The 27,513-nt window shown below is 39.8% G+C and overlaps 1 protein-coding gene across 2 annotated transcripts; it reads right to left on the reverse strand.

Annotated features, from left to right (window-relative positions):
• Window positions 1–516: 516 nt before the first annotated feature.
• LOC110493648 (integrin alpha-X) lies at window positions 517–26,892 on the reverse strand. 2 transcript variants are annotated; one of them, XM_021568038.3, is made up of 31 exons: window positions 26,740–26,892; window positions 22,142–22,256; window positions 20,463–20,560; window positions 20,159–20,226; window positions 19,674–19,788; window positions 19,326–19,456; window positions 18,256–18,398; window positions 18,001–18,154; window positions 15,450–15,585; window positions 15,174–15,250; window positions 14,924–15,047; window positions 13,131–13,273; window positions 12,754–12,894; window positions 12,363–12,560; window positions 12,115–12,245; window positions 11,782–11,936; window positions 10,046–10,212; window positions 9,712–9,834; window positions 9,494–9,564; window positions 9,238–9,379; window positions 5,884–5,982; window positions 4,527–4,606; window positions 4,239–4,316; window positions 4,055–4,133; window positions 3,711–3,818; window positions 3,567–3,608; window positions 3,320–3,445; window positions 2,166–2,279; window positions 2,033–2,062; window positions 1,822–1,932; window positions 517–1,725 (listed from the first exon to the last, which is right to left on the reverse strand). In XM_021568038.3, exons 1-31 carry the CDS (start codon window positions 26,813–26,815, stop codon window positions 1,672–1,674), a joined length of 3,429 nt encoding a protein of 1,142 aa, XP_021423713.3. In that variant the 5' UTR covers window positions 26,816–26,892; the 3' UTR covers window positions 517–1,671. The 2 variants fall into 2 exon arrangements, with proteins under 2 accessions (XP_021423713.3, XP_021423712.3); XM_021568037.3 differs by having other exon boundaries at window positions 12,754–12,909.
• Between the last annotated feature and the right edge of the window lie 621 nt (window positions 26,893–27,513).

The following is a 27,513-nucleotide window of genomic DNA, read 5'->3' on the forward strand; positions in this document are numbered from 1 at the left end:
TTCCCTCAGTGCCTTTCCTGTCCGGCAGCTAAGTTTAGAGTGGGGGCCTGATCTAGGGTGTGTCGTGGTAGTTTATTTTTTCCACTCGGACTGCACTGAGCTCAAGGGACTTTCAGTGACCGTTGAAATGGTTGTGTACCCTTCCCCAGATTTGTGCTTCTCTATAATCACATCTGACTTGCTCTTTCTTTTGAAAGTCTATATCATACTGTGGGACCATACAGAGAGAGGGGTATTTATCCTTACAGATTAATTTAAGGTGGGTGATCTATACATTTCTTACACAGGTGGAGTCCAACACATTGTGACTTGTTGAGGAAATGTATTGCACCAGAGCAAATTTAGGCTTTCAATTACAAAGGGTATGAATACCTTTTTATTTTATTTTTTTAATCTGATTTCCACCATCTCACACATTGCACCTGGGCTGCCAGCATGAAGACATTACAAAAGGCACATAACTAAAGTATTGATCATTTTGATCATCTCAAAGCACAAGTAATAAATCCAGCACAATTTTTTTTTATTTGTACCTTTTATTTAACTAGGCAAGTCAGTTAACACATTTTTATTTACTATGATGGAAAAAATAACCAAAAAGTTGGCGTCCACCCCCACCCAGCCAACATGTGCAATAATTTGGGAGCCTGGCGCACGGTGGCTGGACTGTCATACAGCTCTATGATTAGGGTAGGACTATTCAACTTACTGTACACTTTATTTGTATTTTTTTACACCTTCCAAAATTTCATGGATTGAATTTGGTAACTTTCAGGATGAATCAAACCACTGTTTTTATTCATCAATATATATTGTGCCTAAAGGCTCTAAAGCAGTTTTTTTTCTGATTCATACTTTTATAACCCAAAAATGTCCCTAAATATACCAGTTGGTACTGAAATAGAGATGAATATGCATATTTAGATGGCTATTTTTCATTGATCCATATATTCTGAACACGTTCTCTATGTATTCTAGTCTGTCGACAAATTCTAATTAAAGCTATACTGTATTTAAAGGAATGGCTTAAGATAAATGTTTTGAAAACCCTATTGAATGACCACTCCACAAGGAAATCTGTTGGCCAGCAAGTGGGAAGGTTTTCAGCTGTTTAATTAAATTAAGTGTGCCCAAGGAAACCAGGCCTCCAAAGCTTATTGCACACCTGTATAAGTGAAGTCTGTATACCAACTACTGAGAAGTGCGTAGAAAAGGCACACGTTTCCTAAAACTGAGTCAGGCCCCTTAGAGAATGTATGCCCTTTTCAGTATAATGGTTTGATTAATCCTGAAAGTTGCCATTCAGTAGTTCAATCCATTAAATATTAGATAAATGTAGTGAAAACCCTATGGAATGAAAACTCCGTGTGAAAATCTGTTGGCCAACAAGTGGAAGGGTTTTGGGTGGTTGAATTACATGTATTCAGTGTGCATAAGGAAGCAACATAAGGTAAGTCTGAATCGCTCTTTTTTTGCTTAGACTACTACTCCTTTAGCCTGCATCTGACTCTGACACATCCTGTTTCTCTTTTGGTCCCTCATTGCTAGCGTGGAAGCCATTTTTTTACTGTCTGAATGTCAACAAGGAGAGGTTTTGACTCCACTCTCGGGCTTTGGCTGCTTCTCCAAAGCATTAGCATAGACATTGTTAGCAGCGTCATCTTGCTCACTCTATTCCCCTTCATTCTCGTCATAATCAGGGCTTTTTCTCTGGAAGCATCCCATCTGAGTGGAAAGGGAAAAACAATGTTGAACAGTTCAACACAGGGTTGTTCCTTTACAATGCAGACGCAAAGGTTCTGTCGCATCATTGATACTCACCTTATACATGGCCATTGTGAAGATGAGCAGGAAAAAGAGTCCTACTCCAACTCCTGTCCCTAGTATCAGCTCTCTTTGTGGATGAATGATGATCTCAGCCTGGACATCAATCTGGAGGAATACATTTTGAGACCACATGTTTTACGATAAAACAAGCATTTTAAAACAACTCTTATGCAGTAAATCAGTTTAATTCCACAAACGGAATTACCTGTGTTTGGTGGAAGCTTGTAGAGTTATCCTAATGAGCAAAGAAATATATACAAAATTGATGCTTTTGTCAATCTTTGCTCAAGAAATATTTGTATCTTTGTTGAAGAAAAGTTTTTTTACAGGAAACTTACCCCTGGGTCACTCGCTGTCTGGGCATATCGTTTTTTGTGATAGCCGAGTTTGACAAAACTGATGAAATTGACTGTTTCTCTGTCCCCAGTGAATTTCTTTGGCAATGACAAGCTCTGTAGAGTGAGATATTGTTAGTCAAACTACATTAAATAAAATGGTGTGCCTTGCTTCAATTCTTTAAAAGCGTTTTGTGGTAGTAGAAGAAGTGTTCTGATTTCAGATTTAAATAGCAGAGAAGTTAGACAAAAACGTCGAGCTTCGTCTAACTTGTTGGGAAAGTGGTCAAAACGGCAGATGTGTCAAAGTTCAAACTAAAAGTAGTGCTTATTAGAACAGCTGTGTGATTTCAGATTTAAATAGCAGAGAAGTAGTAGACCCATATGTAATGTCTAAGTTGTGGTATAAAATGCTCGGAAAGTGGTCAATGTCAGTTTGTAAAAGTTGACAGAAAAGTAACAAAGCTGCATCATTTGATAGGTAGATATCTGTTCTGATTTTAGATTTGAAAAGCAGATAAGTAGACCAAGATGTCATACCCTATACACTTTGGGGGAAATAGCTGATTTGTCAGCTAATAAGCCAGGCAAGTGACACATTCCCACGTCATACTTCCATGTTCCTGGTCTTTTGCAAGGGGCTTCAAGTTTATATCATAAAATCAGATGCCTTTTATGACGTTTTTGCGATGAAGACTATTGCGCTACGATTTTGCCAAATTGAAGACCAGTCAAAAACCCTACAAAAGTTCAAAAACCACTAGGCTACTTGCATGGTGTCTCTTGCATGGCGTAGTCAACAGTGAGAAGTTAATGGATGAAGTTGATGCGGTTATTAAGACATCTGTATCTCTTGATTTGTATAATAGAATTCATGGGAGTCTGTAACAATGGAACCTTTAGACTGTTGAAGAAATCCCATGGAAGTGGATGGAGGACAAAAAGCTCAATAGTTTAAAAGTATAATTTTATATATATCAATAAGTCCACTCTGCATCTTTAAAAGTTTGAATGGCGTTTCAAGCTTAAATGGTGTAGCGTGCTAAAGAATAATAAATATGACAAAGATTTAAAGTGAGATGTTTGCTGTCTCAGTCTCATTCATTATTAGCATGTTACTCTGTACCATTATTTGTTGAAGTTGTCTTAATACAGACCTTTGCATGTTGATCGAGGTCCTTGAAGGAAACATTTCCAGACAGCACAAATGTAACTGTCAAAAACTTCTCCAAAAGGAAACTTTCACACTCGATGGACTTGCAGTATTTTTCTGGAGAGCAGTACTGTAAACACAGCCAGAAGCAAAATGTGTGTTTCAGTAACATGATTTACTACACTGAGTTGTAACCTGATTGGATCGGTTACCAACAATGTCAAGAGTGAGTGCCATATTTGAATTCTCACCTCTGTTGTTGAATTGATAACCTTTCCACATTGAGTGTGGTTCTTCAAAGAAAAGAAAGGAAACTTGTATTAGGCTGTTTCCTATTGAAAGAAATTGTGGCATTAAAACATCAGCATTTTCGTAGGAAATGTGAACAGTTTTACCTGTAAGACAGATATTTCGTAGTCCTTCATTTCAAATCTGTGCTCAAGCTTAGTTGGGAAAGTGAATGTGACTGTGATGGGTACAGACTTAAATCCCAAGTTCTGCACCTGTAAACAGTGGGACATTTAATCACTCAATGATACTAACAATAACATTTGTATAGAGATTTTATACAAAGGCATTTGTTACAAAACATAAACCTTAACTCCCAAATGAGCAAGGCTAGAGCGACAGAGACATTAAAATGTGTTTTTTTTAGTATAAAAAGATCTAGCACATTACATCCACACCGTGTGAATCACAATTTCAAGATCAGTCACAGCAATAGCAGCTGATTGTTTACCTCATATACATTCACCAGTCTTTTAGGTGATGTGTCCTCCAGAGTAAAGTTCATGTAAGTGGTGGAGTCTTGGGGAAGGCTTCAACAACAACAAAAAGATACATAAGTCACTTTGATTTTATTCAATGAACTTGATGGAGTCATTCTCAAACAAAATGTCAAGTATAGGCTTGTAAAGACTTACGCTTTTGCTACCAGGTCAACTGCAAATTGAACAGGGATGGTCCGGGTTAGGGAACTATTGGTTGAGTTTCCATTGTCGCTGTAAACAAAAGCAAAGGTAAATGCATGTTTTGTGTACATTAATGGAATGCTATGAAGTCCTTCAGCTAATTGAGAAGAAGGTATTGAGGTTGTATAAAACTAGTTTGTTTTAATCAATGTATGTTCAATACTTTGACTGCATGGGGAAATGTGTGTTTACTGGACTGATTCTCTCACACAATTCACATTGTGGAAGCATATTTTCTACCTCAGGCCGATGACGGTCATTTCCATTGTGTTGTTCCAGTTGTATGTATTCAAAATATGGAATTTACTGGTGAACACAGCCTGAAAAAGAAGATGGCATCGTTGACAAAGTCAGACTTGATTTGAAATTGGATCATAACTGTGGAAGTAGAAAAGAAGTGGAAGGCATGCCTTCAGAGAGTATTCATACCTGTTGACTTATTCCACATTTTGTTACAGCCTGAATTCAAAATGGATTCAATAAAAAAAGCTCACCCATCTACATGGCATAGTAAAAACATGATTTTAGGTTTATTTTTGCAAATTTATTGAAAATGAACTAGAGAGCTCATTTACACAAGTATTCACAACCTTGAGTCAATAGTTTGTAAAAGCACCTTTAGCAGTGACTACTTCCGTGAGTCTTTCTGGGTAAGTCTCTAAGAGCTTTCCACACCTGGATTGTGCAACATTTGCCCATTTATTAAAATAATTATTCAAGCTCTGTCAAATTTGTTGTTGATCATTAGTAGCAGTATATCCTTCACGTCGGACTCTTTAAAGGAAAAAGGTTCTTCCAGTTTGTGGTGAGTAATCGCTGTTCTGAGTTTAGATACTGTGGAGTGCACCAAACACTGGTAGTGCAGAGACCTTGATAATAACGTACAGCCAGTATGATCTCAATGCCCACTGAGATGAAACCAAGGAAAAGGGGAATCAGGGGAGGTGTATGACTACAACCCAAAGTAGGATAAAAAAAAAACAGCACTTGAATCAGATTATTATTTTAGGGATAGTATGGTGCATGTGCCTTTTTATGTCGAAATGTTTTTTTTTTAATCATGTTGGTCATTTTTGCGTGTCCTGTCACTTTAAGTCATTGATGCATGCTGGGATAAAACAATTTCCCAAGTTGAGATGAATAAAGTAATGCTCTTCTCATCATTGCACACAGTGAGTCCATGCAATGTGTGACTTATTAAGCCCATTTTTATTTCTGAACTTATTTAAGCTTGCCATAACAAAGGGGTTCAACTGAGTCAAGACATTTCAGCTTTTCATTTTTAAAAATTAATTTGTAAAAACGTCAAACATAATTCCATTGACATTATGGGGTATTGTGTGTAGGCCAGTGATAAACAAAAACACCCAATTTAATCTATTTTAAATTCAGGCCGTAACAACAACAATGTGCAAAGCGTCAAGGGGTCTGAATACTTTCTGAAGGCACTGTATCACTCAAATCAAAGCTGTCACTCAATAAGACATTTAGTTACTGCTTTTAGCTCTGAGTCTTTATCATTTAAGAACATTTTAAAGCTTTTGCAGTGTATTCACAGTTGAGCATTATTTACTGGTATATCTAAGTAATCACTCACGGTAGTTTTACTACGGTAGACAGGTATGTTGACACTGCATGTAGTTCTGTCCATTTCACCTTCCAGACCACCACAGCTGAACACCGTTCTCCTTGTAGACTATGGAATACAGACAATATGTCAGGTGTGTAAATAATCACTGACAGTCTAAAATAAACAAGTATGCATGTTAAAAATGAACCAATTTACGGAACTAATCAATTCAACACTTAAAGATCCACTACGCATAAATCGCTATATGTACGTTTTTGGGCGACCTGACCAAATTCACATACAAATGGAGTTATAGATCTGTCATTCTCATTGAAAGCAAGTCTGAGAAGGGCATCTGTTCTATGTCCGCTATTTCTGTTGGATTCAAGCTTCAAATATACCTTTTCATTTTACCATACGAGAACATATTGATTACTCTCCATACACTCTACAGGAATTTGGTGTATGGAAAGTTACTGAGTGAGACAAGAGGGAGTGCATAAATGTAATATTCTGTTCAAAGATATTATTGAATATCAATGTTCCTACAGAGAGAAGCAAAAGCAACAGTCTAGCTTCAGTTCCTGATAGGGCAGGCCAGCTGCAGAACTAAGGAAGACTGATGAATTTGGCTCGAGGTCAAGTCAACAGATGAAGTGAGAAGAAACCTCTGGGAGGGGAGCCAAAGGGGCCAACCACAGCGACCCTCCTACTACAGTCCTATCGCACACACAAACACTTCCATGCCCACAAAGGTTTGAGCATCAGGCAGGGCCATGACTACACCAATGAGAGGAACCAATTCCTGCCTAGCAACATAGATGTAAAAGGGGTTGACCCTGGCTAGTAGGAGGTTATATATATATATATATATATGATTGTGTAATCATACCTTGTCTTTGCAGCTGTATGACCCAGTGGGTTTATTTATTTTTATTTTATTTCACCTTTATTTAACCAGGTAGGCAAGTTGAGAACAAGTTCTCATTTACAATTGCGATCTGGCCAAGATAAAGCAAAGCAGTTCGACACATACAACAACACAGAGTTACACATGGAGTAAAACAAACATACAGTCAATAATACAGTAGAAACAAGTCTATATACGATGTGGGCAAATGAGGTGAGATAAGGGAGGTAAAGGCAAAAAAAGGCCATGGTGGCAAAGTAAATACAATATAGCAAGTAAAACACTGGAATGGTAGATTTGCAGTGGAAGAATGTGCAAAGTAGAAATAAAAATAATGGGGTGCAAAGGAGCAAAATAAATAAATAAAATAAATACCTTAGGGAAAGAGGTAGTTGTTTGGGCTAAATTATAGGTGGGCTATGTACAGGTGCAGTCATCTGTGAGCTGCTCTGACAGTTGGTGCTTAAAGCTAGTGAGGGAGATAAGTGTAGTTCGTTCCAGTCATTGGCAGCGGAAAACTGTAAGGAGAGGTGGCCAAAGAAAGAATTGGTTTTAGGGGTGACCAGAGAGATATACCTGCTGGAGCGCTTGCTACAGGTGGGTGATGCTATGGTGACCAGCGAGTTGAGATAAGGGGGACTTTACCTAGCAGGGTCTTGTAGATGACATGAGCCAGTGGGTTTGGCGATGAGTATGAAGCGTGGGCCAGCCAACGAGAGCGTACAGGTCGCAATGGTGGGTAGTATATGGGGCTTTGGTGACAAAACGGATTGCACTGTGATAGACTGCATCCAATTTGTTGAGTAGGGTATTGGAGGCTATTTTGTAAATAACATCGCCAAAGTCGAGGATTGGTAGGATGGTCAGTTTTACAAGGGTATGTTTGGCAGCATGAGTGAAGGATGCTTTGTTGCGAAATAGGAAGCCAATTCTAGATTTAACTTCGGATTGGAGATGTTTGATGTGGGTCTGGAAGGAGAGTTTACAGTCAACCAGACACCTAGGTATTTGTAGTTGTCCACGTATTCTAAGTCAGAGCCGTCCAGAGTAGTGATGTTGGACAGGCAGGCAGGTGCAGGCAGCGATCAGTTGAAGAGCATGCATTTAGTTTTACTTGTATTTAAGAGCAATTGGAGGCCACGGAAGGAGAGTTGTATGGCATTGAAGCTTGCCTGGAGGGTTGTTAACACAGTGTCCAAAGAAGGGCCAGAAGTATACAGAATGGTGTCGTCTGCGTAGAGGTGGATCAGAGACTCACCAGCAGCAAGAGCGACATCATTGATGTATACAGAGAAGAGAGTCGGTCCAAGAATTGAACCCTGTGGCACCCCCATAGAGACTGCCAGAGGTCCGGACAGCAGACCCTCCGATTTGACACACTGAACTCTATCAGAGAGGTAGTTGGTGAACCAGGCGAGGCAATCATTTGAGAAACCAAGGCTGTCGAGTCTGCCGATGAGGATGTGGTGATTGACAGAGTCGAAAGCCTTGGCCAGATCAATGAATACGGCTGCACAGTAATGTTTCTTATCGATGGCGGTTAACATATCGTTTAGGACCTTGAGCGTGGCTGAGGTGCACCCATGACCAGCTCTGAAACCAGATTGCATAGCAGAGAAGGTATGGTGAGATTCAAAATGGTCGGTAATCTGTTTGTTGACTTGGCTTTCGAAGACCTTAGAAAGGCAGGGTAGGATAGATTTAGGTCTGTAGCAGTTTGGGTCAAGAGTGTCCCCCCCTTTGAAGAGGGGGATGACCGCAGCTGCTTTCCAATCTTTGGGAATCTCAGATGACACGAAAGAGAGGTTGAACAGGCTAGTAATAGGGGTGGCACAATTTCGGCAGATCATTTTAGAAAGAAAGGGTCCAGATTGTCTAGCCCGGCTGATTTGTGGGTGAATTAACTTGGTTTATGGTTTTTCTAGTCGTCCATATTACTTTTTACTCTGTAAGGAACCTAAAACTGCTTCCAGTTACGTTTTGTTTTTGTGTCTTACTTTCGGTTTTGTACACCAGCTTCAAACAGCTGAAAATACAATATTGTTTTGGAAAATATATTTCACAGCTGTTTAGATGGTACAATGATTCTCTACACTATACTTGCTTGTTTTGTCACAAACTTAAGCTAACTATTACAATTTTAGTAACCAGGAAAGGGTGGAGTGATTTCTGCATAGTGCACCTTTTAATATTTTATAAATAATTAGCACATGTAGGGAACATTTAAATGTTTGGCGGCAAACTGATGTTTGAATCAACGTTCTTCTATCCTGGTTCTGCAGACCCACAAGATGAGCAAGGAAAGCTTTTGTTCAAGCCCAGGAGGAACACCCCTGATTAAACTAATCATCTAACCCTTGATTGGCTGAACATGTTTTGGGTCTCCAGGTTTGAATAACACTGGTTTAGACGAGAGCAAGAAGAAAACATCAGAATGAATTACACAATAGATGGAGGGGTGCCGGTATTACCTTCAGAAGATGCATCGTGGAGAATGAGAGGCCAGGAGGGTAGAGGAGGGTTAGACTGGTGTTATAGGAGTCATCCCCGTGATTGGACAGTCGTATAGTCACATTAAAGTAACTCTGGTCCACCACTAATAAAGTTGATGTGCTGATAAGAGAGACAAGACCGTACATTCTGAAAACATGCTTTTTTTGAGCAGACAGTAATCATTATAGTCACAAACAAGTTCCATTATATGGCCTCTGTTTATCAGACACTTACATGAAGTTGAAGTCCACCTCAAGCTCTGCCAAACAGGTTTCATTTTCTTTGCAGTTCTTTTCAAAGGGCACCTATGATGAATTCAAGACAATGTGTTTAGATGACCTGTTTTCACAGGTCTTTGGCTAAATTACAATACTCAGTCCACAGTCAATGCTAGTACTGTTGATCATTGTAAGTGAACAGGTTTTAGTCAGACCCAGAACGTATCCTCGTACCTCAACCACAGCCTTTGTAGGACTGTCAGTATTCAGAATGGCAGTACAACCCTCTTGTTGGCTTTGAGATTGAGAAAAATTAAGTTGGATGATTATGGGCGATAATGTGTCAATTACGCATTGCTGGAAGAAAAGAAAATGTGGCATTCATTTCCCTATCCATAGTCCTGAAAAACCCTCATTCTTCTCACCACTGAATAAGATCAATACACAATAACAATTCAATAATAATTCAACAACCTAACAAGTTAATGTTACTCATTAAATCCCCTCCTTACGAGAGACATTATGGTTGTTGTATTGTTGCATAGCTACAGTTTCTCATTGATCCTACTGTCATGTAGACTGAGTGGTTGAAGCAGGTCCGCTCCTTTCTCAGCTCCACAGTAGAGAGAAGACTTCTGGCCCCTTTGTTCGTGTCATTGTAAAAGGCTCGGCTCCTCTGTCTCACTGGATCCACATCCAGCGTGTAGGAGACGTTCATCCCTGCACTCAGCGCCCCTGGAAAAGTACACAAAAAATCTTAAATGGCCTCCTTATCAGGGAGAGAAGTTCAGAACCTCATGGTTGCCTGCTGATGGGACAGCATTAAAGTAGAAAGCAGAGATGGAGTCAAGACCTTAACTCTCAAGTCCCAGATCCTCACCAAGGAACTACCTTTGGCACCTTAATTGGGGAGGACGGGCTTGTGGTAATGGCTGGAGCGGAACATGGTTTCTATGTGTTTGATGCCATTCTGTATGCTCCGTTCCAGCCATTATTATGAGCCGTCCTCCCGTCAGCAGCCTCCACCGGTCTTCAGACTGGAAAGAGACCAAGACCCACTTATTGTATAGAGTGATTTAGCTATGCAACGAGGCTCTGACCTAGACCACCAAGGCCACAATTACACTATATATACAAAAGTATGTTGACACCCCTTCAAAGTAGTGGATTCAGCTATTTCAGCCACACCCATTGCTGACAGGTGTATAAAATCGAGCACACAGCCATGCAATCTCCATAAACAAACATTGTAAGTAGAAGATGAGACTGAAGAGCTGTGACTTTCAACATACCACCTTTCCAACAAGTCATCAAATTTCTGCCCTGCTAGAGCTGCACCGGTCAACTGTAAGTGCTGTTATTGTGAAGTGGAAACTTCTAGGAGCAACAACAGCTCAGCCACGAAGTGGTAGGCCACACAAACTCACAGAATGGCATCGCTGAGTGCTGAAGTGCATAAAACTTGTCTGTCCTCTGTTGCAACACTCACTACAGAGTTCCAAACTGCCTCTTGAAGCAACGTCAGCACAATAACTGTTCGTTGGGAGCTTCATAAAATGGGTTTCCATGGCCGAGCAGCCAGACACAAGCCTAAGATCACCAAGCGCAATGCCAAGCATCAGCTGGAGTGGTGTAAAGCTTGCCAGGATGCCAGGAGAACGCTATCGGCCTGAATGTATAGTGCCAACTGTAAAGTTTGGTGTAGGAGGAACAATGCTTTAGGGCTGTTTTTCATGGTTCAGGCCCCTTAGTTCCAGTGCCAGAAAATCTTAACACTACAGCATACAATTACATTCTAGACAAATCTGTGCTTCCAATGTTTTGGCAACAGTTTGGGGAAGGCCCTTTCCTGTTTCAGCATGACAATGCCCCTGTGCACAAAGTGAGGTCCATACAGAAATGGTTTGTTGAGATCGGTGTGGATCGGTGTGGAAGAACTTGACTGACAGGCACAGAACCCTGACCTCAACACCATTGAACACCTTTGGGATGAATTAGAATGCCGACTGCAAGCCAGGTCTAATGGCCCATCAATGCCCATCCTCACCAATGCTTGTGGCTGAATGGAAGCAAGTCCCCGCAGCAATGTTCCAATATCTAGTGGAAAGCCTTCGCAGAAGAGTGGAGGCTATAGCAGCAAATGGAGGACCAACTTCATATTAATGCCCATGATTTTGGAAGGAGATGTTCGATGAGCAGGTGTCCACATACTTTTGGTCATGTAGTGTATGTAGTCTCAGATCACTCAATTTATGTTGGAAAGCACAAAGCCATCAGTATTCCAAAAGTTCCTAGAGTTCTTACCAGCTTTACTCTTTGTTGCCTCTGCCATGTTAAAGCAGGCTGTCAGAGTCACCACAGGGGAAATGGTCTCTTTTGCCAGACAGTCAAAGTTATCAGTGCTGATCTCCGAGGGATGGAAGTGGAGATGAGCAGAGATGCTGAGGACCGGTCTGGACCTGTTAGCGATCGAGGGTGAAGACAGTGATGTTAGCCTACATTGTACGATGTTGGGTAGCACCGGCCACACCTCATTGAGCGCAGCCCCCATTCAGTGCAGATCCCACACTAGTGGGATATTTTTTACTGTCCGTTTTAAACCAGCTGTCTTTTCTTATCCTTTTTTTGGATTCGTACCTCAAGACGACAACTGCGCCACGCGTTCCTATTACGATGTCAGTCAGTCCATCCTCACCCAGGTCCATCTTCCCATCAATCGTCTGGCCAAAGAACTGGAGCTTAGATCTCATCATCGCAGCTGAGATGCGCTGCAGTAAGAAGACAAACATTTCATGAAAAGGCCTTGATATTGATATCCCAGGAGGGATGTATGTTTTCTTTGACCATGAGCCTTTTTGAACGATTTCCATCTTCGTCTGTCTCACCTGGCTGAATTCAGGGCGGATCCCCTTTAGCTTTTCACCCAGGTAGATGTACACGGCCCCCCTGTGATCGTCCTCAAGTGGAGCGCCCACAGCTACATCCTTCAGCCCATCTCCATTCAGGTCTGTGAGAGAGGAGATGGAGGAGCCGAATCTACCCTGAGCCATCACTGAAACATTCATCTCCATCCTCAGTTCCAGCTAATAAAGGAGAGATCACATGAAGGTAAATCCATATTACATTGTCTTTTTGTGCAGTGTTATTGAAGAGGATGGATATTTATGTCCAAATGAATCAATATCGGCTTCCAGATCACTTTGTCCCTGATGAACATATTCAGCCACAAATTGCAGCATTTGAATCTGTTGTTCAGAGATTCACAGTTCAGCCCACCTTATCAGTTAGTGTGTAGACGTAGATCCTTCCCTCTCTCGGTGGTTGGTGAAACATTGGTGCACCCACCAGGAGGAAGTCTGTGTTGCCGTCTGAGTCTATGTCCACAGAACACAGCTCTGCCCCGAAGTAGGAGCCCATCTGAGAAAATCCAAACTTACATTCATACAAAAATGGTTTTGAAATGTTTTAAGAAGTCTTCTGGTTTTTGAATGGAACTCATTAGTAAACATAAAAAGTGATATCATGTGTTCCTATACTATCGAAGGAGTGAATCAACCGTTGAAGTAACCACAAAAGCTGGTTTCATGCTGTCCCTATTGTATAACTTGATTGATATACAACACTGCTTACAGAAATAGCTAATGTTTACCAACCTGTTCTCCAGACAATCTTTGTGCCACAGTCCAGTTGTTGTTAACCTTGTTGAAAAGTAGGATCCGTCCCATGTGTTCAGATCTTGGTGCTCCGGTAAAATATAGAAAGTTCTGGTTCTTCTTCCCAACAGCTACAGAGTATCCTATAAGAACAATAAAGAACTGTAGGTACATTGTAACTACACTCCCTTCTCTGAAACATCTGAACTAATGGAGCCTTGAAAATAGTGTTTATTCAAATCAAATCGTATTAGTCACATGCACCGAATGCAACAGTGAAATGCTTACTTACGAGCCCCTAACCAACAATGCAGTTTAAAAAAAATACGGATAAGAATAAGTAATAAAAGTAACAAGTAATTAAAGAGCAGCAGTAAAATAACAATAGCGAGACTATATACAGGGGGGTACCGGTACAGTCAATGTGTGGGGGCACCGGTTAGTTGAGGTAATATGTTCATGTAGGTAGAGGTATTAAAGTGACTATGCATAGATAATAACAACAGAGAGTAGCAGCGATGTAAAAGAGGGCGAAGGGGGAGGCAATGCAAATATTCTGGGTAGCCATTTGATTAGGTGTTCAGGAGTCTTATGGCTTGGGGGTAGAAGCTGTTTAGAAGCTTCTTGGACCTAGACTTGGCACTCTGGTACCGCTTGCCGTGCCGTAGCAGAGAGAACAGTCTATGATTTGGGTGGCTGGAGTCTTTGACATCTTTTAGGGCCTTCCTCTGACACCGCCTGGTATGGAGGTCCTGGATGGCAGGAAGCTTGGCCCCAGTGACGTACTGGGCTGTTCGCACTACCCTCTGTACTGCCTTGCGGTCGGAGGCCGAGCAGTTGCCATACCAGGCAGTGATGCAACCAGTCATGCTCTCGATGGTGCAGCTGTTCAAATTCCCTTTTGAGCAATATTTTTTTTTTTAGCTTAAAACTTATTTTGGCTAGGCCCTTTTTCTCAATTTCCGCCTGAATGACGTGCCCAAAGTAAACTGCCTGTTGCTCAGGGCCTAAAGCCAGGATATGCATATAATTGGTACCATTGGAAAGAAAACACTTTGAAATTTGTAGAAATGTTAACATAATGTAGGAGAATATAACACAATAGATATGGTAGGAGAAAATCCAAAGAAAAACCAACCAGAATACTTTTATTTTTGAGAGACCATGCTCTTACAATAGAAAGTATAGGGGCATACTCAATTCTAGCTCCCAGGATGCAATTCCTATGGCTTCCACAGGGTGCCAGCAGTTCAAGGTTTTAGGCTTGTAACTTCCAAAATTAATAAGAAATATCAGTTTTAGTACAGGGACAGTCTTGGAAATTCGTGTTTGCGCGTTTGATGAAAACAGAACGCACATGCTAAAAAAAGTTTCCTATTGAACATACTTCTTTACGTAAGAAATATTAAAGAAGAATTGTATCTAACAAAACGACACTACATATCTGGGACCCGTTGGATGACAAATCTGAGGAAGATTTTCAAAAAGTAAGTGAATATTTATTCGCTATTTGTGAATTTATGAAACCTGTGCCGGTGGAAAAACATTTTGATGTGAGGCGCCGTCCTCAAACAATCGCATGGCATGCTTTCGCTGTAATGGCTACTGTAAATCGGACAGTGCTGTTAGATTAACAAGAATTTAAGCTTTCAACCGATATACGACACTTGTATGTACCTAAATGTTTAATATCCATAATTTTTATGATTGTTTATTTGAATTGCGTGCCCTCCAGTTTCACCAGAGGTTGTCTGGCTAGCGGGACACCTAGCCCTAAGTTAATGTTCCATTACCCATATAGGAGTCTTTGTCCAATGTGGGGTCCTGAATTTCCCTTTCCTCTGATCTCTGACCCTCAGTCTCAAAGAGGGATCCACGCCAGTTGCTTGATCCCACTGAGCCCAAAACCAAGGTATCCTGTAGAGGAAATAAAACATTGGGTCATATTTTTCATTAATAAGCATTAGTTGCAATGGTGGTCAGTACATTTATTAAAAAAAATAAGATGATAAAACATACTGGACATACTATCGTGTATCTCACCTTATTAACGTAGACAGCACTGAACCCACTCTGAGACATCTCTTTCATCAAGTTTCCAGCCAGAGCAGTCTTGGAACCTAGAATATAGGAACACTGATATTAATTGCGATACATTGATACTTCTACTGTGGAATGTTTTGAGTAAGGTGTATATTTCAGGAGGTGACCAGTATTTCCAATTCAGTTTTTTTTAATGAATAACAACTCTCAGTTGACAGGGACTTTGCTGTAAAATAAGTCAGTACTAAGGGATTTCAACTGAATCTGGAGTTGTACCTTCAATGTTGAAGATCTTTTTTTGTAAGTTGTCTAGGATTCCTTTTAGTCCGTTGTAGTCCTGGATGAGGAAAGTGTTGTTCTCTTTTGGCTCTGATGCTAGTGACTTTAGTTTCGTCAAATCAACATTCTTGACCTGCCAAGAAATATATCACTTGAGGACAGGAATTATAGTGAAGTCTAATTTCCTTTTCAATATGCATGATATTTAAACATTCACTTCGTAACTGGGAAGTTGGACTGGACCCTTGAAACTACTAATAACAATAATAATAATAATAACAGCTGTATTTGTATAGCGCTTTTTAATACAAGTAACAAAGTGCTACACATCATTCAAAAAAATAAAAAAATAAACAGGAGGAAGGAGAATAAAAATACAAATTCAACCTGGACCTTGGAATGGCCAACAGTGCCCTGTCAGAGGATTTCAAGCTGCATCCTGGCTCATAGGGAGATAAAATATCTAATAAATGGAATTTGGCTTAACCAAGCCTTAAAGATGGAATCCTTAGTTCTCCTTCCACCAAAGGCAAACGCAAAGCCTAGACTCAAGACTAGACAATGATAGCTCTCTTGTGCCTGCACAAATGATGTCACGGAACAAACCTGACTAACCAGAAACACCTGTCAATCCAATCCCAATACTTTTGTTACCCTGAAATATAGGAACTACAGTATGTATAGAAAGTGTGGTCATTTCAAAATGACACAACCAATATTTACACAAAAACCCTCAAATTAAAGTTGATAATCTATACTTTAACCTCATAGTAACTGTTTCATTACAAATCCAAACTTTTGGAGTATAGAGCTAAAATTTAAAAAATGCTTCACTATCCCAATAATTACGGAAGGCAATGTATTTCTTAGATGATATCGTGAAGGCGGGTCTGGACAACCTTCACATGCAGCTCGAGGTCAGGTGGGGGCCAAATAAAATAACCTCAGATTTCTTATTGTTGAGCCGGATAAATTGTCAAGCATTTGATGTCAACAAGACACTTGTGAATGGTAGCTACACTAGGTTGGTCACTGGGTCTGATTGGTAAACAAAGCTACGTGTCATCTGCATAGCAGTGCAACTGAATGTTAGGATTGCGGATGATGTCACCAAGGGGAAGCATGTACAAGGGGTGAAAAATGGGGCCTAGAGTGGATCCCTGAGGGACACCATAGTGAATAGGTGTTGGGGATGATACTGAACCACCCATGTTCACTGAAAAACTCTACATAACTGTGAGTCACAGTAATCTCTTATGCACTCTGGACATGAGTTAGTAGTACCCAACTCGCTAATGAACACTTATCATCAAAACAGTATGTTGTTTTAAAACTCACCTCATTGTGATTGATCAATTTGAAGAAAGAAGTTCAACAACAGGTTGAAACTGAGTGGAAAACATAGTTGTTGTGGATGCTGTTTCCAAGTCTAACACAACGAAATGGACAGCGCTTTATAAGGTGATGATTAATTCAAAACACTAGAGCTTATGCTCCCCCCCCAAAAAAAGAAACGTAATGAAAATAATGACTGTGCCTACTGCATATTACACACGGCAGAAACATTTTTTTTTAAATTGTATAATAATGATTTAAGATATCTTGGTACATAATTGGTCTATAATATAAATCTGAGTTAGCCTACAATTATTGTGAATTATTATTTGATTTTGAATAGCCTAGTAATAGGGAATTTTGTATATTTTCAAAATTAACAGGCAGACACATCACCTTTAGCTACAGAATAGCTCACAGTGTGTGCAGAGAGGGGCATCAACAGTTTAATGAAATATGTTTTGTTGTGAAAACATACTATCAATGTTCCCGAACAGATTTCACTTGATTTCCCAAATTAAGTACTGGGTAGCTGCAGGAACAGGGTTAAAGAGCATACAGAGTTTGGGAGGAATATCACCTGTCGCGCAGTGAAATAGCCGAAGTAGCCTGACCAATGCCAGTGAAAATTGTACCAGCCGGAAAGTGGCCGACCATATGCCAATATATTTGCACCTCTGTGAACTTTAAGTGAAATTATTTGAAAATGTACCTTAATCTAGGGATGGAAGGTAAATCGAGAATTGACGGTAAATTGATCAGATAAAAACACTGCTGCTTTAGCATTAGCTAACTAGCATTAGGATGAACAAGCTAACTAGCATGAGGATGAACAAGCTAACTAGCATGAGGATGAACAAGTTAACTAGCATGAGGATGAACAAGGCAGTTTAATAAAAAACTTGCTGTATTTCAATCTTCTTCATTCCCCGTAGATTGTTGTGGGATAAGTACTGTAGCACTATAGCGACATCTTCCATCCCTGGATTGAGGTACGTTTTCAAACCATTTCACTTGAAGTTCACAGAGATGCAAATATATTGGCCTTTGGTCGTTTCAACTAGGAGGAGAGCATGCCTCCTCGTCAAAATGTATTGGCTAGTGATCAACCAGCTGTAGTTATGGGAATGAAACCAGTTTCAAATGAATTTAGTCATACAATTGTGTGGTGTTGTGTTGGGAGGATACAGACTCTCCCCTTTTAAGGACTTACCCCAATAACGAAACGGATGATGTTTTTGTCATCACTTCTTTTGATAGAGTTAAACCTTTTATCAGTATCACTGGGATCTCCATCTGTTATTATGACCAGTACTTTAGTTGCATCTGCGGTGGCGCCGGCGGCTTGGTTTTCAAAAATGTTTTTCCTGAATTAGATGTATACAAACAACAGATCAAGCTATCTTTCTTACACCAAAATCCCCGTTCATCAAGTAAAACTGATTAATAATGATCAACTGTGACCTACAAAAGAAAGTCTATCGCCTGATGTGTGTTGGTTAGACTAGACATGTGCTTTTCTTTCCAAAGATTAGTCAAGGCTCTCCCCTCTTTGTAGTCATTGAAGTTGAAAACTGTCCTGGATCTTGATGAGAACTGAACTGCTGCAAACTGTGGTTTAAAAAAATAGGAAAAGATGACTAATATTGATTTCATTCCATACTTTCCATGCAGCGACATTCATGGGTATTGCACATACACTCTTAGAATTAGTGGTGACTCGAGGAACCCTGAAGATCCTCAAGGAACCCCTGAGGTTCTACAAGGAACCATTGCTAGTCAATGGTTCATATTTGCACCTTCAGTTAGTTGAGGGATTCTTGGAGGAACGGTTAATGGTTTAATGTAGCATTGGCCTCCTGGAGGAACCCTGGAGTGGAGGCGCGGCTTAGTAGTCGTGTGGCTTTAACATATATATTTTTTTGGTCACCCGTTTTTTGGTCACCCGTCACCAGAGTAAATGTCATTCCTATTCATCTGATCTGTTGTATTGTAATCCCATGTTAAGGTTTAAGACCGACAGTTTTGTACCTTCATCAATAGAGGCATATTAGATCCTCAAGAGCCTATGCCACTCCCGAGGTTAGCATAAATGTGTTAGCATAAATGTTAGCAAATGTGTTAGCATAAATGTAAATATTCTTAATATTATATTAGAATAAATATGTATAAATATTCAAGTTTATTTTTTTGCAGTGTATAAACATTTACGCTAACGGGTGGCCAAAAATAAGCATCCGAAAGCGACACCTCCAATAAGCCACTCCTACAATCTGATAGGCTGCCACCTCTACAATATATTATTAGAAAGGTTCAAAATGTAACTCCTCCCATCACAAAAAGGTTCCGGTTTGAAACTTTACACAGAGGCTCCTCGAAGACCCTTTTCAGAGGCGTTCCTCAAGGAACCTGTTTGAACTGGAAAGGTTCTGCCGGTGTGGCAACACAAAAGCTTCTTCTAAGAGTGTAGATAAACAGATGTATGTTCAGCAACCTCACAAGCATGATTCAAGTTATTACATTTAAAGGGAAGTTTACCTTGATTGAGGAGTTTTTTAGGGTTGTCATGATATTGTTTATGAAACCTTTGTTCTTATCAAATTCATCCGTTGTCATGCTTCCTGATCCGTCAAAGAGGAAAACGAGGTCCACTATTTTCTTAGTACATTCTGTAAGAGAAAGTGAATTACATAAATGTATATGATGAATAACACTCACAACAATCTTTACATATTCAGGAATCTAAATCTTATCATTCACTATTCATATTTTGTGACCTAATCCTAATGTAATTTAGCATGACATGAATAAACAGTCAATGTATACCTAAAACCCTTGGGTTATGTTATTGTTATCAACAATTGTGTTCAAGTTTCGCCTTTATACCTTGGAAGGCAGGTGTGAAGTTCGAGGTGATCTGGAGCTGGCTGTTGAACTGATAACAGATACTGTTCAGATAGGAGTTCCCATCACACTCGTGTGCCAGACCAGGGCTGCAGGCCTGAATGAGGAGAATAAATCATTGTAAATGTGATAAAATAATGGGTTGTCTGGTGGACCTTAGATGTCTCCAAAGACAGTTACAGGAATTTGCCATGATCATTTTTAGATAGCTGAGGTATTGTTTTATGACTCAAGTGAAGCAAGTCATTCAGGTTTATATAGGCAGCCCAATTCTGATATGTTTTTTTACACTAATTGGTATTCTGTCCAATCACATCAGATATTTTTCAGAGCTGATCTGATTGTTCAAAATAACAATTAGTGAAATCAAGATCATAATTGGGCTGCCAATGTCAACACAGCCAAACACATGTATTACACATACTCACATTGAGTATTTGAAAACAAGAACATGGTGGTTATCTTACAGTGAATGTTGGAGGAGAAGTAGATTGTCCAGCCATAGAGAGTCCAATGTACTTGATTGTGTCCGTTTCTGTTGGAAGGCAAAAGGCAGACTTAAAGAATCAACTAGTGTTTCTCATTTTCAAGACCTTGTTGACATTTCAGCAATATTTTAATACTCTGACAAATATCGATTAGCCATGGTTACCGTGATAGGTGTTACATGTTCTAATAATTTGTATAATTATTCATTTTGTTAAGGTAACCACCTTTCTAAATTGCAGTCCAGTAAGTACAGTATAGTGTATCATCAACTTCCATCTCTACCTTGAGGAGTGTAACAGTCTGTACAGTCTGTTCTGTCTTGAGCACATCTACAGATTCCACCAGATCCGTTCTTCTGATATGGAGCACTGACCATTACCCTGTGGGTGAGAAATAACAGTATAGATTGGTTGATTGAGATGGGCCTGTGTCACTACTTACATATATACATTCAGTTTATCATGTACACCCTTTACCTCTAGAACAGCCTGAATTATTTGAGTCATGGATTCTACAAGGTGTCGGAAACGTTTGTTACTCAATTGGTACCATGGGACCTGACGTGTGCCAGGAAACCATTCCCCACACCAGTACACCACCTCCACCAGCCTGTACCGTTGATACCAGGCAGGATGGATCCATGGACTTATGCTGCTTACGCCAAATCCTGATTCTACCATCAGGATGAAGCAACAGGAACTGTGATTCATCAGACCAGGCAATGTTTTTCCACTCCTCAATTGTCCAGTGTTGGTGAGCATGTGCCCACTGGAGCCGCTTCTTCTTGTTTTTAGCTGATAGGAGTGGAACCTGGTGTGGTCGTCTGCTGCAATAGCCCTTTGTCTTAATGACAGCTTTGAACACTCTTGGTATTCTCTCAACAAGAATGTTGAAAGTTTCTTCAAGTGCAGTCGCAAAACCCATCAAGCACTATGATGAAACTGTCTCTCATGAGAACCGCCACAGGAAAGGAGAGGATAAGTTCATTTGAGGATAAGCTGCAGAGGATAAGTTCATTAGAGTTAACTGCACCTCAGATTGCAGACCAAATAAATGTTTCACTGAGTTCAAGGTGGAAATCTGTCCTTTGGTCTGATGAGTCCAAATTTGAGATGTTTAGTTCCAACCACCGTGTCTTTGTGAAGGGATGAGTAGGTGAAGTGATGATCTCTGCATGTGTGGTTCCCACTGGAAGCACGGAGGAGGAGGTGTGATGGTGTGGGGGTGCTTTGCTGGTGACACCGTTTGTGATGTATTTAGAATTCAAGGCACACTTAACCAGCATGGCTACCACAGCATTCTGCAGTGATACGCCATTCCATCTGATTTGGGCTTAGTGGGACTATCATTTGTTTTCCAACAGGATAATGACTCAAAACACACCTCCAGGCTGTGTAAGGGCTATTTGACCAAGAAGGAGAGTGGTGGAGGGCTGCATCAGATGACCTGGCCTCCACAATCACCCAATCTCAACCCAATTGAGATGGCTTGGGATGAGTTGGACCGCAGAGTGAAGGAAAAGCAGCCAACAAGTGCTCAGCATGTGTGGGAACTCCTTTAAGACTGATGGAAAAGCATTCCCCAATGAAGCTGGTTGAGAAAGCCAAGAGTGTGCAGAGCTGTCATCAAGGCAAAGGGTGGCTACTTTGAAGAATCTAAAATCTTTGATTTGTTTAATACTTTTTTGGTTACTACATGATTTTATATGTGTTATTTCATAGTTTTAATGTCATCACTATTATTCTACAATGTAGAAAATAGTTTTAAAAAATAAAGAAAACCTCTTGAATGAGTAGATGTGTCCAAATTTGTGATTGGTACTGTATATAGTGCATGTTTGCAGACATAGGTGCATTTTTCTGGTCATTTTTGTTTCCTCAGGTGTGTAATACTGTTTTGCAGATTAAATTTGTAACATAATGCATTGCATTTCTCACTACTATGATAACAGTAACACTTGCCCTTTCTCCTTGCCAGATATGAATTGCAGGACTTTGTATCCAAAGAAATCCTTTTCCTCCCCCTTGTAGATTTTTGGGTTTGCTTCATCAATGTTGAAAGCCATTGAAGAGACAGCTGGCAAAGAAGGGTAGAGAGGCACAATCAGATGATTAGCTAGGTGTCCATCCAATTGGCGAAAGATTTTCATGCGAATACTCTAAAACCTCCATAAAAACAATATGCACTCTTTCACACCAGAGATCAAATTGACTTGTTGAGGATAAAAGTATATGCGTGATTTTCTTTTTAAATGAGCATGTCACCAGAATAAAACCCTCGATATTTATTGGAAATGATCACCAAGCTCATCATCTTGCACTTTCACCACCCTGTGAAGTTCATCATAATGTATTTAATCTGTAGACTAATAAAATGCATGCTTTCCCGGTGAGTCCTAGTGGGAGGACAACACAGCATGACTCGATATGATTATTATATCAATATTTCTCTCATGATTAATTTTACTGAGTCGAAAAAGATCCCACCTTATCTAGTTTCCATCAGGCCTGTCATCTTAGATATCAGATCTTCCATACAACATGGGAAATTGGCATAATTTACCATGTAATATGTTAGATAATGCTCAGTGAAAATAAGTCTATCAACAATTGAATATATATTTATACATAATTCACACCAGTATCTACAGCAGGAGTTGCGTGAACTAATTCATTATCACTGTCTGTCCTGTAACCTAAGTTCACAGTGTATCAGTGCAGAAATATAGACTATCAATTTATCATTAAAAAAAAATAAAAAATTGCTCAAAATAAGTGACCAAACTTTAATGCTATTACTGGGACTCGCATTGAGTTAGGCAACTCATCTAAGAACTATTAGGAATAGAGAGAGCCCAGTGGAGCTGATGCCAGTGGAGATGCGTGAATTGTGCAGGACAGGAACAGTGAAGATCGAGAGATGTGTAAATGAGTAATTAAAATACGAATCTATAATTCGTAAGCCTATGCTGCCATACCACCTGACCTGACCTGTGCAAGACAGAGGCAAATAATATCCATTAGAGACAGATTTTGATATTATATAGGCCTTCATAATATAGGCCTACTATCACATATTACATTGATTTTAAGTAACAGACATGTACAACAAAATGTACAATGGGAACCCAGAGGATATCACTTGAAAGTATTAAAACGCTTGTTTCCAAAGTGATCCTCAATGGTAAAAACAATAACACATGAATAAAAGACCAAATAAAATTACAAACAACAATATATACATTCATTTATATTGACATCCTAAAAACTGTCACTATTCACGGCAGTTTTCCTTAGCCTTAAGAATCAAACCATATTCATTTCTACATTAAAACAGTCTATGCATTGCACATCATAACTATCATTCAAATAAATACACCTGACCAGCAGTAGGGGGCACAAGGGGCAGTGGAGTGGTTTCTCTTACTTAGTCAACCTTGTCTAAATGAAAACCTTTTCCTGCTTTTTAAAGTTATTTCTACTTTTTTTTGCTTGATCTCCAAGGGGAGACTATTCCATAGACAAATGCCTGTATATAAAAATGTGCTCCTCGCAGTACTGTTTACTCTTGGGATTTTACAAGACATAACACTAGCTCTGGTATTGTAACTGTGTTGTTAAAGACCATATCAATGTGTTTTTTCATATAACCTGGGGCACAATCATTTAAGATATCAAACATATGATTACGTTTAAATTAGTCCACTCTGGACTCCAAAGGCAACAATCCCACCTCCCGGAACTCCTGTACCCCTATGTGGGTCCTAGGGTGGACATTCAGCATATACCCGATAACATTATTTTGCATGACCTGCATTCTCTTTTTTGTTTTTATTGATAGCCCACTATACCAAGCAGAGCAGGCAACATCAAAATGACACTGAATCCAGGTTGGGACAAGCAGCTTCTTAACTTTGATCCTAAAATATCTGGTGTTACGATATAAAAATGTCAATTTGTTCACCATTTTAGAAATATTTTTGCAGAAATCAGGTCTCCGGAAAGGGATTGACCTAGTTTTAGATTCAATCTTCTTGACCTTTATCTCGTCAGCCCTAAGCTGTCTACGTTTTGTTCCAAACAAAATCGATAAAGTTTTTCCCAAATGTAGCGACAATTTGTTGTCAGTCAACCAATCTCTAACGAAATGCAATTCCTTACTCAGGGTCTCCTCTGTGTAAACTGTATCCTTCCCTGATACAACTATTGCTGTCATCAATCAGCGTAAAAGCATGAGTTTCCACTTTACAGTATCTGGCATATCATTAACGTATGTAAGAAATAAGAGAGGCCCTAAAATTGATCTCTGCGGTACAGGATATTTCTTTGGCCTCTGACAGAACATCACCAACATTACATACTTGTGTTCTGTTGGTCAGATAAGACCTAAATGAATTCACTGCTACATCATTTAGACCCATGAATTTCAGTTTCATCAGAATATCATGGTCCACAGTGTCAAAAGCTTTCTGCAAGTCTAACATGACCATACCTGTATAGCTCCCCTTCTCACTTTCCTGCTTGATGTGGTCAAAAAGGTGGATAAGGCAAGTATAAGTGGAATGAGCTGTTCTAAAGCCAGATTGGAGTTCATAAAGAAGTTTGTGTTCGAGAAGGTATTCATAAAGTTGATTAAAAACGAATCTCTCAACAACTTTGGATAACGTGCTGAGAATCGACACAGGCCTGTAGTTTCCTACATTTGTTTTACTGCTCTTCTTGTGGAGCGGAATCACCCGGGCTGTTTCGAGATCATTGGAAAATGTACCACTACTAATAGAAAGGTTTACAATATGCGTTATCATTTTAGCAGTGACACAAGCACTATGCTTTATGAATCTTGCAGGAAGGTTGTCCAGCTCAGTTGCTTTGTCTGTGCTCATTAAGCATAGTAGATTGGAAACAAGCTAAGTGTTACTTTGAGAGTTTACAGCTTAATCACGTGACAAGGGTTGGATATCTCCACACTTTATGTGAACAAGCAAATCACAAATGTTGCAAGCCACCGCTTTTGAATTCTTCCTTACCTCAGTCTGGCCATAGTTTTTTTTAGCTTGCTTTGTGGTGTTTGGGCCATGCGATGTGTGTACTTCGCCACAGAGTAACAGACTGAAAGTAAAAAGCAGCTTGTTGGTGTTGACAGCGGTTATCCAATGCCTAGGTTTTTATTAGCCAACATGTTTAGGAAAGGAGAAGTGTGATTTGCTCGTGTGTTTGAAATGCACTGGTGGCATTAAATGCTGGGTCCTTTTGACGGGTATGTTTGTGAGTTAGCTTATTCTCTCTATGTCCATTCAGAACTTTTCCTAACGTAAATTCATACATTTCTGTTGTTGCGCATTGTGACGAGACTGTAGTTATCAATTTGGCCGAGTGCTTGGCCTCTGGCCATGGGACTGATATTGTCACGCCCACCGCGGAGACGCACAAAACAGGTAAGCACTGGGCTGGCACATCATCTGGATGACACAGGTGAGCATTAACGTGTCTCCATTTTACCTGGGCTTCTCCCAAATCGTTACAATATACAATATCGGTGGCGCCGATGTGTTCTGAATTACATTTAGGCTAACAGTTGGTTAAAGACGTTCTTGCCCTGGGCCCCATCATTGTTTAGTCCAGCCCAAATAAATGGCGCTGGTCCAGTGTGTGTTGGAACCTTCATTGTTAATGCTTTGCTTATTGGTTATGTGGTGCATTGCCAGAGAACCATGTTGGTGGACGATTTGTTGCATATATTATATATATCCTAACTAGAAATATAGCATCGAAGAGTGCCCTCCTTTGAATAAAAAAATGACCCGCAGCTGACCATAGTCTGGCGCAGGCGTTGGTGTAAACAAGGTTCAGTCTGTAATATGTGCACATGGCTGAGAAGGTGCACAAACGTATTTTGAGGAATCCTAATTTCAACATTCTTGACTGAACATAGGTGTGCTATAGGCTACTGTTGTTCAGCCAGAACTGCCATCAAAAGTGAATGTAGCTGTAACATTGTAAGTAACTTCTTTATGACTTTTTCACCATGAAAAATGTGTGATAAATGGCCAATAGTAAATGCCTATCATTGACTGTCTCAAAAACATGAATGCATTATAAAGTGTTATCTCGGTTTAAAAAATGAAGTGGTTCCAACCAACTATTGTTCCAACCAACTATTGCCTCAAAACCAAAAAAAGCTTTTTGGTGGAAGTGGGTTACCGTTATTGACGTAAAAGCACAAATAAAGATATGACAAGTTCTGTGAATTAAATTTAGAGCGTTATATTTTACTGGGAGCCCCATTAGCCCATGCAAATGACCACATTAGGCACCTTCCTTTCACATAAATGATCCCTGTGCAAGTTAAGTATCCATCTTGAAAACATATCCTCCACTACTTCAACTATACTTATTGCTTACAATGGTGTGAAAGGTTCAACATATTTCACACTGAGGAAAAGCTCACTTTTTTTTTACTCTAATATAAAATATATAGTAATGAAAGTAATTGACTTGTTTTTACTAGTTGAGCTGATGATAATATTAAGCTGAGTGAAATCCTGTTAGTCAGTGCTTACCCATGGCTCCCATCCAGGTGAGCAGGGAGAGGGGTCCCTGCCTGGACATCTTCTCCTTCACTTTGTTCACTAGCATGCAGTGAGGAAAATATTGCAACACTCAACCTTTGCAAATGAAACTTACTTGTCTTCCTGTACTTTGTTTCCTGTGTGCCTCTTCTTATAAGAGGCGTCTCCACCCCCAAAAGTATCTGCGGTAGTTCATTATCATTTGGGTGATAATTTGATTTATTTCACCTTTATTTAACCAGGTAGACTAGTTGAGAACAAGTTCTCATGTGCAACTGCGACCTGGCCAAGATAAAGCAAAGCAGTGTGGCACAGACAACAACACAGAGTTACACATGGAGTAAACAATAAACAAGCCAATAACACAATAAACAAGTCAATGACACAGTAGAAAAGAAAGAAAGTCTATATACAGTGTGTGCAAAAGGCATGAGGAGGTAGGCAATAAAGAGACCATAGGAGCGAATAATTACAATTTAGCAGATTAACACTGGAGTGATAAATGAGCAGATGATGATGGTGGATGTACATTGCCTTCAGAAAGTATTAACCCCCCCTGGACTTTTTTCACATTTTATTGAACAGCCTGTATTTAAAATGTATTAAATAGAGTTTGTTTTTTTCACTGGCCTACACACAATACCCCATAATGAGTATGGTTACATGTACACAATAATCTGATTACTGTGGATATTCAGATTAAAATAATTGTTTGATAAAAACATTTACATGCTTTGCAAGAATAAGAATTTCCTAATAATCATG

This window comes from Oncorhynchus mykiss, chromosome 17 (assembly GCF_057628025.1).
Source record: "Oncorhynchus mykiss isolate SJ-2025 chromosome 17, ASM5762802v1, whole genome shotgun sequence".
NCBI classification, from domain to species: domain Eukaryota; kingdom Metazoa; phylum Chordata; class Actinopteri; order Salmoniformes; family Salmonidae; genus Oncorhynchus; species Oncorhynchus mykiss.

Coding starts and splice junctions, on each gene's coding strand:
- LOC110493648 (XM_021568037.3), bottom strand. CDS start 26,815: ATGCTAGTGAACAAAGTGAAGGAGAAGATGTCCAGGCAGGGACCCCTC. Junction 11,937..12,114: donor GGCGCAGTTGTCGTCTTGAG/GTACGAATCCAA, acceptor GATCGCTAACAG/GTCCAGACCGGTCCTCAGCA. Junction 9,565..9,711: donor CTACAAAGGCTGTGGTTGAG/GTACGAGGATAC, acceptor AATTCATCATAG/GTGCCCTTTGAAAAGAACTG.